The sequence below is a fragment of the Miscanthus floridulus genome, chromosome 11 (genome assembly GCF_019320115.1).
Source record: "Miscanthus floridulus cultivar M001 chromosome 11, ASM1932011v1, whole genome shotgun sequence".
Classification (NCBI taxonomy): domain Eukaryota; kingdom Viridiplantae; phylum Streptophyta; class Magnoliopsida; order Poales; family Poaceae; genus Miscanthus; species Miscanthus floridulus.
Genome location: NC_089590.1, coordinates 61960927 through 61972570, shown reverse-complemented (window position 1 = coordinate 61972570; position 11644 = coordinate 61960927). Strand labels below are relative to the sequence as shown.

General features: G+C 46.9%; 2 protein-coding genes across 4 annotated transcripts; both read right to left on the bottom strand.

Annotated features, from left to right (window-relative positions):
• Positions 1 to 342: 342 nt before the first annotated feature.
• Positions 343 to 2920, bottom strand: LOC136493228 (ammonium transporter 1 member 1-like). 3 transcript variants are annotated; one of them, XM_066489294.1, is made up of 3 exons: positions 913 to 2920; positions 631 to 765; positions 343 to 493 (listed from the first exon to the last, which is right to left on the bottom strand). In XM_066489294.1, the coding sequence occupies exon 1, from the start codon at positions 2763 to 2765 to the stop codon at positions 1275 to 1277; it is 1491 nt and encodes a 496-aa protein (XP_066345391.1). In that variant the 5' UTR covers positions 2766 to 2920; the 3' UTR covers positions 343 to 493; positions 631 to 765; positions 913 to 1274. The 3 variants fall into 3 exon arrangements, with proteins under 3 accessions (XP_066345391.1, XP_066345390.1, XP_066345392.1); XM_066489293.1 differs by having other exon boundaries at positions 631 to 2920; XM_066489295.1 differs by lacking the exon at positions 631 to 765.
• A 5141-nt stretch (positions 2921 to 8061) lies between these two features.
• Positions 8062 to 9760, bottom strand: LOC136492058 (large ribosomal subunit protein bL9c-like). Its single transcript, XM_066488208.1, has 7 exons — positions 9644 to 9760; positions 9436 to 9489; positions 9213 to 9340; positions 8772 to 8817; positions 8429 to 8526; positions 8298 to 8345; positions 8062 to 8206 (listed from the first exon to the last, which is right to left on the bottom strand). Exons 1-7 carry the CDS (start codon positions 9758 to 9760, stop codon positions 8062 to 8064), a joined length of 636 nt encoding a protein of 211 aa, XP_066344305.1.
• Between the last annotated feature and the right edge of the window lie 1884 nt (positions 9761 to 11644).

The window sequence follows — 11644 nt, the reverse complement described above, 5'->3', positions numbered from 1 at the left end:
GTGTTGCCGAGTGGGAGCACCGGTAAACATGTACTAAAAAGAAGATGCTAGTACTATTATAAACTATATACTACTATTTTTATAGTTTCGTTCTTTGAAGTGATAAATGTTAATATCCACTTCTATATGAACTTTTACAATAAAATCATGATATCTTTTAGACGGATGGAGTACATAGAAGCGTTTCGACGCTAATTGCTCTTCGACAAGTGCAAGCTTATTAACAGTATCGAAGCCAATAACTTTGAAGAATCTAGACGATTCTCATTATGCAAAATATATGTACCTAAAAGATATAGTTCTTTTTGTCTTTTTATATAATTTTTTTTTTTTTTGCACATCGTCGACAACCTTAGCGGCCGCCCGAGACTCGGGCGATGGCTCCGCCACCGCTCATCATTAACCTTACGGCGGATGACTTTATTCATCCGATTTTCGTGATTGTACTACTCGAATATACCAGCAGTTTTTGCTTCAACGGACGAGCATGCCACTGTAGTAAAAACTGAGGACAATTAGCTCAGGCCTATATATGGATGAATAGTAAAAAGTTAGGACATGTTTGACACACATGACTAATTACTAGATAGGCTAAAAATTAACTCAGATTATCTATATTTTGTGTCTCACTCGCGGTTGGCATGACTAGCTGAAGGGAGAGATGGATGTCCTGCGAGTCGTCCTGCACTCGGCACGCATACATATTTTGACGACAATGTTTTCTCCAGGTATGAAGATTACAGGGAAATTGGATTTGCTATATTCCTGGCATTTTTGGCAGAATATTAGTTAACATAAACATGCACTACATATAAAAGGCACGACCCCCAAAGCTACTATTGAAAGAACAAGCCAAAAGTTTTTGATGGATGGGCAGAGACCACAGGACAGAATCGTCCAACTGTTTCAAACCTCATAGAACAGAAGCCACCTATCTTGACCAGCAGGCGGCAGCCCGCCACACCTTCCAATCGAATTCTGATCATAAGATCCCACCACAAAAATAACTGCATTATTAGCCAAAGATAAACCCTAGCCCCTAACCACCACCATATCCGGACTGTAAAACACGCATGTACACACAAAAACCCCAACCAAAACACACACATGTGCGTGCTTCGTCGCCATACCTCTCCTATAGTTTACACAAATTCTTGCAACTCCGATGTGGCGAAGAAGTATTGCCCAAACAGTACCGGCAGATACGATCGAGATCAAATATGATACGCGATGACACACTGAAAAAAGGCAAGCACGTAATTTGTTCCTGATTTTTACACCTGGTTGCTGGTCGCCGCCGCCGCCGCCGGCTCGACCCGGTGCTGCGCGGACTTGAGCATGAACCCACCAACCCCGGCCTTGTCGCCGGGGTCCTCGTCGTGGTAGACGTACGCGAAGCCGCCGTGCCGGGTGAGGTCCATGCCGGACATCTCGTCGTCGGCCGAGATGCGCAGCAGGTCCAGCTTCTTGAGCGCGTAGAAGAGCGGGCCCATGGTGCAGCTCACCCACCCGGCGATCACCAGGATCTGGATGATCTGCGCGGCGAGGAGCTTCCCGCCGCCGCCCATGAACAGCCCGTAGGGCCTCCCGGCGCCGTAGATCTCCTCCACGTACTTTTGCCTCGCGAAGAGGCCCGTGAAGAGGACGCCCCAGGCGCCGCACCCGCCGTGCAGCTGCGCCGCCTCCAGCGGGTCGTCGAACTTGAGGCGCGCGGCGAGCGCGTTGGCGCCTATGAGCACCCACGCGGACACGAACCCGCAGATGACGGCCGCCCACGGCTCCACCACGCTGCACCCGGCCGTGATGGCCGCGAACCCGCCCAGGAGGCCGTTGCAGACGTCCACCACGTTCCAGTGGTTCGTCTGGAGCCGCTTCCCGAACAGCGTGGTGAGCGCGGCGACGCTGCCGGCGAGGGTGGTGGTGACGGCGGTGCGGCCCACGGCCGACCACTGCCCGTGGACGGTCCCCGCGGGGCCATAGGACTTGAGGATGGTGGTGAAGGACCCGGGGTTGAACCCGTACCAGCCGAACCACAACAGGAAGGTGCCGAGCACCACGAGCGACGCGCTGTGGCCCTTGAGCGCCACGGAGCGGCCGGCGTGGTCGAAGCGCCCGATGCGGGGGCCCTCGATGAGCGCGCCCCAGAGCCCCGCGATGCCGCCGACCATGTGGACGACGCCGGAGCCCGCGAAGTCGATGACGCCGGACCCGAAGAGCAGCGGGCCGGACGTGCGGCTGGCGGCGGCCCAGCCGTCGGCGGACCAGAACCAGTGCGACACCACGGGGTACACGAACCCCGTGAGGAACGCGGAGTAGATGAGGTAGGCGACGAACTGGGTCCTCTCGGCGATGGAGCCCGACGTGATGCCCGCGGCGGCGATGGCGAAGGCCCACTGGTAGAGGAAGAAGTCGTAGTCGAAGCCGGTCTTGGGCAGGTGCTGGAGCCCGAAGAACTGCTTCCCGATGAAGCCGTTGGAGGGCGTGCCGAAGGCGAAGGCGAAGCCGAAGAGGTAGTAGAAGAGCGCCCCGGCGGCGGCGTCGAGCACGTTTGTGAGCATGATGTTCATGGTGTTCTTGGCGCGGACGGAGCCGGCGCAGAGCATGGCGAAGCCGAGCTGCATGGCGAAGACGAGGTAGGCCGAGAAGAGCAGGTACGTGGCGTCCACCGCGGACTGCGTGTCCGCGAACTGGCCGCAGAGGTAGTCCGTGGCGTTCGCCGCCGCCGGGCCCAGCAGCGGCGCCAGGTCCGCCGCGCACGTCGACATCTTGGGTTCGCTCGCTCTCTGTCCCTCCGGCGTGGCGTAATCAGAGAGGTATGGAGACGCGATGGGATTGGGAGGGTGTGGCGTGGGATGTGAGGATGGGGGACGAACAGGCCGCGGCGTCGATCGGATTTATAGGAGGTGGGTGGGCGAGCGGGGGCAGGGGCGGCCGGGCGGGTGCTGGAGTCTGGAGAAGAGATGCCGAGCACATTGCAGTTTTGAGATGGGAAGCCAGGGCAGAGGGGTTTTGGGGCCCGCTGGCAGTGAATCTCCCATCCCGTGGACCGTGGTCGCCAGGATCCCAGGGCCGCTACGGAATCTGGAGATCCAGCTGGACCCGCTCTGCCTCACTGTGCGGTGCCCTCGCATCCGGTTACAATGGAGGTCCAGTATAGGCCTGGTTTAGATTGCAAATTTTTGTAATCTGGACACTGTAGCACGTTTCGTTTGTATTTGACAAACTTTGTCCGATCATAGACTAACTAGGCTTAAAAGATTTGTCTCGTGATTTACAATTAAACTGTGCAATTAATTATTTTTTTTACCTACATTTAATGCTCCATGCATGCGTCCAAAAATTGATGTGATGGAGAGAGAGTGAAAAGCCTTGGAATTTGGAGGTGATCTAAACAAGGCCTTAGTTGGCCAAAAATTTTGCAAAAATTTTCACATTCTCCGTCACATCGAATCTTTGGACGCATGCATGAAGCATTAAATATAAATAAAAAATAAAACTAATTACACAGTTTAGACGAAATCCACGAGACGAATCTTTTAAGCCTAATTAGACTATGATTGGACACTATTTACCAAATAACAACGAAAATACTACAGTGTCCATTTTGCCAAAAATTTTGGAACTAAACTGGCCCGGAGTACATTGCTCCTGTACGATGTGTTTATTTAGGTACCAAGTCGGCATTGGCTCCCTCCAACCTCTAAACTGTTTTTTTTTGTTGTTGTTTTGTGACTCTCCAAATTTCCACGATCCCGTTACTATATCCTTTTGTTTTCGGTATATCTCGTTATGGAGTGGTTTCGTGGCTACCAATTAATAGGCCCACCGCGAATGTTTCGGAGGACTATCAGTCTGTTCAACTGGTGCTGATACGATCATATACGATCGTGGATTATTACTGCTGGCTAGTTTGGTACGAGAGAAAAATACTATTCTGGCTGAAAATTTACGATCGTTTACGACCAAGCGAACATGTTGTATATGCTCAAATTTCACAGCTTTCAGTTATCATTATATGAACAATTGGTGAGTTTAGCGTCTTGTCCTCAGCCCCAAATCGGCCTCTACCTACAAGATTCAAGGCTCGAAACCAGCGGTCTCTGTGAAACTCTTTAAAACAAATTGCAAGAGGGAATCTACGGTCTGATCAGATCAATTGTCAACGCGTGTAGCAAATTAAAGAATAGTAACGCTAAAAAAAGAAAGCAGGATACACACACGTATCAGATTAGATTATGCAATCTGTGTGCCAATGTCTTACTACAACCCTTTAAAACCCTTTTGTGTTACTTCTGAACAGATAGAAATAAAAAAAAAACAGTCATCAATTCAGAACTCTAATACGATTTGTTTCATCATTTAAATGCACACTAATCGGTGAGGGCTCTTAGGTGTGGCACTTGTTTTTATTTAGTAAAAAATTACTACGCCTATTTTCATTGTGTAGGAGTAAAACCGAATTTTACCGCAGATGCAAAAAGCCTTATGCCTCTTGAATCTATATGGCATAATAACACTTGCTGAAGCATTTTACTGCTGTGCTAGACAAGCAGTGTACATCAATCATTTGAAATCATCACTGTAGAGCGATGTCGACGGGCAAGATTCAAATAGGCGACGTCATGGAAGAGGACTTCTGTGGAGAAAAAAAAAACGAATACTACTAGTATGCCAAGAAACGGAACCTGCAAGCTCAGATAAACTTTTGTTTGCACTGGAGTTCCCACCCAATCCAATCCAGGCCCGAGGCCCGAGCGATTAAGGTCAGCGGCCGACTTGTTTATCACCCGCTGACGCCGCCAAATGGCCTGCGATCAGTAGACTAATCGGCGCGTTCAGAAGCAGCACATTATCCGCGAGTCGAACAGGGTGCCCACCTGTCGCATCTGCGGAAGCCAAATTCCACTTCGCATCCCCTCACTCATTTGCTGAGCCTGACCGGGGGTGTGGAAATGTTCCTTCTCGGCCCGAAGAGCTGTTTTTGCTCTTGGCATCTCTGAACCCTGGTTTCATTAATTGATGACAGGGTTTCTGTTTTAAGAATGCCGTAATGCGACAGCGTTAGACTAGTTATTTTTGGCTGGTTGAGAGTTCCTCTTGCAGTTGGCCTCCACATCGTTTCGCCAGAGCCTGTTTCAAATACTAGTATGTTTAGCTGTTCATCCTCTCTTCTGACAGACAACGCGTCATGTGAGCAAGATGTGTATTTCTACTCGGTACAGGGAATACATTCCTGCAAGCATGTCATGTCTACATGCCGTTTTATGATCCCTAGATTGTTAATACCATTGACATTGGACATGTTTGCCTACCATTAGGAATTTTGAATCCCATGGGCTGACAACTGCGCATTGACCGGAATCTAATTGGATCGTGATCCGTGCTGATAAAATAACTTCGTAGTTCGTTAATATAGTCTGAGTGATGATCTTGTTATATTTGAGAAACGAGAAGGTTTGAATTAGGGCCAGAACTCAATATCTTACACTCTTTGTCTCCCAAGCATTATTGGTGCAGTGGTACTTTGGTTCTGATTTCTGAACATAGATATCAGATAGCCATCGGCAGCCTTATCCAGTCGAGCACTCAGACTGATTGACTGAAGAAAGAGGGTGCCTTAAGACACTTACAGATGCAACTGATCAAGCATTTATCAAGAGATTAGTGCCCCTTGATGACGAATCCCATACCTGCTCTCTGGGATTACTATTGCAAAGCATTCATCTGCTTGCATTGCACTCTGCAGTCCTCATGGCTGGTCGGTTTCTTGTTCTGTTCTGGTACTGAATGATTGTGAGCAGTTAGCACATGCTTGCCAAGAACATTCACCAGTATCCACCACTCCGCGTCATATAAATCTTATGTTATTTATGACAAAAAAAATCCTGTGAATGATGATCTGCAACGGACAAGTTGATTTCTTAATTATTATCACCTGCTGCTAATGCTGTGGCTGGGAAAGGTGCTAGTATGATAACCAGACTAGTCCATCACGCGCCCTCGCGCGCACCGGCAAATCACCTGGTTAAGGCGCAGGTAAAAAACATATTTAATCTTTGCATGGAAACAATATTAGGAGCTAAATGTAGATATGTCATATACAAAGACTGAAAGATTGAAGCTTTTTTTTATATGGTGCAGGACACATCTGCTCTGCATACTTTCGAAACCATGGCATTTTCTATGCATGGTAATCAGGAATCTACAATGCAAATTTTAGAACAGTGTCTTAAGACCTCAAGGCCACACAAAGCACTGTAAGCTAACACTGGTGATTAAGAACTTCCACACTACTAAAAAGCTGACAGCCGTAACATACCTGAAATCATATCAATGCAACGAAGCTGAGTTAAAGCCCTCGTGGCATACTGAAACTTGTAGAAAATGTGCACACAAATTGGAGCATCAGTTTAGGAACCAAGAAAATAAATCTGTCAAAGATTTTTAGAATAGGAAGGTAGGAGGAAGCAAGGACAACATAAACATAGTTGTGGCAAGAGGTATGTTTACTGTGTTCTGATAAAAGCTCACCACCCTGATGACTGATCAAATAACTTGAATGGTTATCTAAACTGTGCACCTTATCCAAATATAAGTGTATCATTAATTGACCTATACATGTATATAGAATCAAAGATTATAAAACAGACACGTCGAAAGATCTATACCTACTACATTATTGGCCAGCAACCAGACTCAAATATACCAAACATGAGTTCCGTGTGATAATAATATCATCGATAACAAAGTACAAAAAAACAGCATGCAAAACCAACAGTTGAGAGCAGTAGAAATTTAATTGGCCCAAAGCTTAGAACCTAAACCGCATGCAAAACCAACAGCTGAGAGCAGTAGAAATTAAACTGGCCCAAAGCCTCTAAGTTGCAAGACCTGTAGGTTTTAGGGGCGAACAAAAAAAACGTGAGCTGAAACTATACAGTATTCACTGTATCTCATTGAACTTCTTGGAACTCACTTTGATATAGACAAGGTTTCTCCTTTCTAGCTTCGTTATTAACCTTTCTTTAATGTAATTTAGAGGCAGACATGTGAGTAGATTCTTTAATCAGTTGGAGAGTGGGAGTGCAGGCGAATGGTGCTCATATCCAACTATACTAATTTTAATTGGAAGCTGTGGGTTGACCCTAACTATTTTGCAGGGGCTTCAATGTTGCAGGTGGACCTGCCTTTGCACCACTGGATGCCAAAGCATAGAGCAATTTAAATGTAGGTCTAGTACTGAAATTACAAAATATTTCAGAAAATACCAAGAACCAAACACCGAAATAGTAAGTAAAATCCAATTGCAATAATTTTTGGATTTGGGGCTGGGATTGGAGACCTGAGGATGCAGTCACCGTGAATTATGTCAACATTGTTCTCCTATACTTTGGCTGCATGGAAGAGATCTGGGAACCATAAATTAGTGGCACAGAGGTTCCTTTTATCACAATTGCAACAAAAACCATCTACACCTACAGCCAAAATAAAGTTATGCAATACAAAGGCGGAATCGGACAACATATGTAAAAGACATTCATACATGGAATCATAAATCCAAACGTAAGGGGTCTGTGAAGGCAACCGAACTCATCAGATTGTAATGTTATAAAAAAAATTATCGCTCTCAAGCACTGACACCCTATTTTTTAGGTTACATACATAATCAGGTACATCTGTCAGGCCAGTTATATGATGAAAATATTTCTGTCCATATGTCCAGAATTCCCAGTGGGATTGAACCCGTACATAGTTTTCATCATCCTGAGTAGCCATCTCTCCCAAGCACATGATTGAGTAGTAAAAATATCATGTAGTGTTTCATGCTGTTACGTCCGTTGATAATTTAATTTAGTATAGCACTACAAAAGATAATCTAAAATTGTAACGGTGAAGTACACAAACCAGCAAATTTGATGACAGAGATTGCCTACCAATTTTTTATTCACTGAACAATCAAATACTGCATTTCACTACTATTAATAGGCCTAAAATGACTCATGGGTTGTCAGCAAATTGCACATGATGCAGTCTGTCCAACAGTTAAAGGGGTGTTGGGCATTATGAGCAAACCCACATAAGAAGACTGGGAAAAAGGTCGTACACAGAATGGAAGTAGAGGCAATAGGAGTGAAGCTGGATCTCTGCAACATACTCTCCGATTTCACGGATTTCTAGAACTGTGACCAGCTTCTTGTCGATATCCCTACACGACACAGCATGCCTGCAGTAAGAAAAGCAATAACAATGAGAAATGCTATTAAGATTACTTAGGAGTTAGGAGCATGTGCTTATACCTATTAAGTTGTGAATTTATTATGTCAACAACATCCTGCGCTGTGACGTTGTGTACAATTAAGGATATTGTCATAAAACTGAAAGTAAGACAACAGAGAATAGATAAAGGATTATCCAACTTAGAACTTGCCTCCCAAAGATTTGTTTTCCTTTTCCACCTTTGCGAGGAATCTTAAAACGGCCGATGGTTTCAAAAACTCGGGCAAGCTGTTGTGCGTCTTCTTCTAACTATGTAAGTAGAGAAATTCTGAAGGTCATAATTATCAACAAAAATTGATAAGTACTAACCCACCAATGGCATTCATAGAATTTGATGAACATATCATGCTTAGGACTTCAAATTTGGAGGACATAAAGGCACTATATTTTCTTTTGATAAGGATAGCAAGGATAAAGTTTACTCTCAAGGCAAAAAAAGGACGCTGAGGTTAAATTGCAACTGCATTTATTACTGAGTGAAATATTTTTCTTACCCGCTTCTTCTCAGCTTCTATTCTCTCCTGTTCTAGCTGCATTTCCCTGCAAAGAGAAGCAGAGGAAAGAAATTCTTTCACAATCTTATTTACACATCCAATCAAACATTATGTGTGTTGACCATTTAATATATACTACCAGAATTCTATAAGAAAGGTGCATGGATTCCTATCTCAATCTAGACTGGTAGGTCCCAAACCTCAGAGTCAAACTAAGCATATCATAGAGAAGGTCATAAGGTTTTTACAATTGTCAGCAGCCACTGAATCATTTGATAGAGAGTGGAATTTGTAGGTAAGGAAAATATGTGGAACTCAGCAATTAAATAACATAAGTAACAAAGCAAGTGTGGGATAACCAAGGGCTACAATGCAGTGAGTGTGAAATTACTACAATGCAGTGAGTGTGAAATTACTACAATGCAGTGAATGTGAAATTACTTGAGGACTTCTGGGGCTAGAAGCGTAGGCTTGCCCTTGGGAAGGAGGAGGTTGCGGTAGAATCCAGCTCGCACCTTCATTGTAGCTCCTTTCTTCCCCACCGCTTCTATGTCATCTGTCAGTATGACCTATGGGGAAGATATCTTTCTTTTAAAAGAAAAGTAAGCTACATGTAATGCTAAGGATAGCAACAACAGATACACAAGATGAGCAGGTGAAGTACAGCTGGGTGCTGTACAACATTGTAAATTGAACTGGATGCAACTTTGCTGCATTCCTGTACAATCAAGCAACCACAACAAAACGAACTACTGAGAAAAGGTGGCAAAGGAGATATAGGTTTTTTTAGGTCACCGTAGCAGGACAAAGCAGGGTCAGGGAGGACGAAATAGAGCAGAGGATGCAGCTGGACTGGCTTCGGTCGCGTCAACGAGGCCGGTCACGACGCAGGCGGGGTCGGGCTGCGCTGGGTGCGGCCGCGTCAGCGGAGGGCGCTCGCGCAGCCGATGCGGCCGGGGCGGGGCCACCGCGGTGGCCGACGGCTGCATTGACGGCTCCCCGCACTGGCGCGCCGTTCGATCCGGCCGCACCGAGCGCTTCCCGCACCGGTACGGCACCCGATTGGGGACGAGAAGGGAGAGGCAGCGACAGATCAGGAGACGGAGAGGCACCTAGGGTTCCTGTTGCACAGAAGCAGGTGCGCAACATCGGTAGGAGGCCACGTGCGGGGGGGGGACCCACGCCGGCGGCCCACGGCGAGGCCCGCTCGCGCAGCGCCTTGCACTGTGGCGGCCGCGCCCGGTGGGGCACGCGCGGCGCCGCGGCGTCGCGGGCCGACACCGCTTCATGCGGTGCGCCGCCGGCAGTGGTCCGGCTAGCACGAGGCGACGCGAGGGGGGAGGGGGAGGAGGAGGAGGGCGAGGGCGGCGGCAGGCGCGAGGCACCGTCGCCCTGCCGTCGCCCGTCGGCCGTGGGGGAGAGAGGGAAGAGGAGAGAGGATGGGGAAAGGAGAAGCGTCTAGAAGCTGAAGCAGGAGGCGCGAATATATTCGTCTGGGCGGGTTTCGACGAGGAGCCGGAGAAGCCGAGCAGAAGCTGAGGAGAAGCCGGAAAAGGCAAGGAGAAGCAGGGGAAGCCGCTTACGACGAAATCCGCTACAACAAATCTGGGACGTCCAACGCGATATCGAACGGCTGGAAATTTTTCGGGCGACGTGGATGCCCTCGCCGGCGGCCAAAGTAAGCTCGTTTGATAATAAGAGATGCTGCTGCAAGCAAAGTCCACCCTGGCTTCCTGCTTATAGTCAGCCCGTTCGCTTGGTCGTAAACGATCATGGATTATAAGTCGGAACATTATTTTTCTCTCATACCAAACTAGCCAGCAGTAATAATCCACGATCATTTCAGTCGAAACGAACATGCTGACTATTGATCACAACACTTGGCACTGAACGAATGATTAATTTGAGATTCTTGAGAAAATGGATTTGTGATGAGATACGGTAGGAACACGAGTACTACCTAAGAAAACACATTTTAACGTGCTCAACTAGAATCTTCCCTATTGTCGATCGCTGACATCAAATTGCTCCATACACACAGTTCATCTAGCCTTCATTTCGTAGTAGATTCGTTGTAAATTATTCATAGTTGAGCTGGTTAATCCGGAAAACAATACGAAATGTTGCTCTCATCCTACTGGCCAGCTAATATTTCCATCTCGAGCCATGTCGCTGTAGTTGCTGAAATACTAATATAGATGGTATATTCAGCTAAAAAGGGACAGCATAGGTTGTAGTTGTACTCCGTATATTAGTAAGATGCAAAGTCAGCGCCCGCTACATAGCCAAGTATCTAGCTTGTGTGACATGGCCTTCTCCATTTCATGACATGCTGATGCATCCTTAACGGTGACAAACTTTCACCTCTCTAATATATTTTGCTCGGTGCTACAGTCACCTGCATCCTCTTCTGTATCCGGTTAGTAAATCCAGCAGCTGGATCAGTATCAGTATATACAATCTGGTTATCTGGTAACCAGTATTCAACATGGTTGAGGTGTCCAAGGTGCTGTTCCTCGTTGGTGATAGAGATGCACGGTTATCCCGATGCGTCTTACTTGTGGAACCCGTGGGCAATTAGCAGACCTGACCAATGGAGCATGGAAGCGTACATAATTTCACTGTTGTCGTGTTTGGGTTTTTTTTGCAAGTTGGCATGGATACTCCGTCAGACTAAAGAGCTGTCTTTGTGACAGGAGTAATGGCTCAAGACTGGATCGCCGCTGCACCGCATCAGTGCTGCATATTTGTTAGCCGAGAAAGGGTGGGACCTTGATAGCGAGCCTCAGCTGCTGCAGTCTTTTCTTTTCCCTGAAAACGTGAATGAGCTTGTTCGCTTGTTGATTTTAGTAAGAGCTTATCAGCCAGTTAAC

Bases quoted from the DNA above. Each gene is read 5' to 3' on its own strand.
- LOC136493228 (XM_066489293.1), bottom strand. From the start codon at position 2,765: ATGTCGACGTGCGCGGCGGACCTGGCGCCGCTGCTGGGCCCGGCGGCG.
- LOC136492058 (XM_066488208.1), bottom strand. From the start codon at position 9,760: ATGCAGCCGTCGGCCACCGCGGTGGCCCCGCCCCGGCCGCATCGGCTG. The intron at 9,341-9,435 runs GTACTTCACCTG...TCTTCCCCATAG, and splicing joins ATGTTGTACAGCACCCAGCT to GTCATACTGACAGATGACAT. The intron at 8,207-8,297 runs GTATAAGCACAT...TGTGTCGTGTAG, and splicing joins ATAAATTCACAACTTAATAG to GGATATCGACAAGAAGCTGG.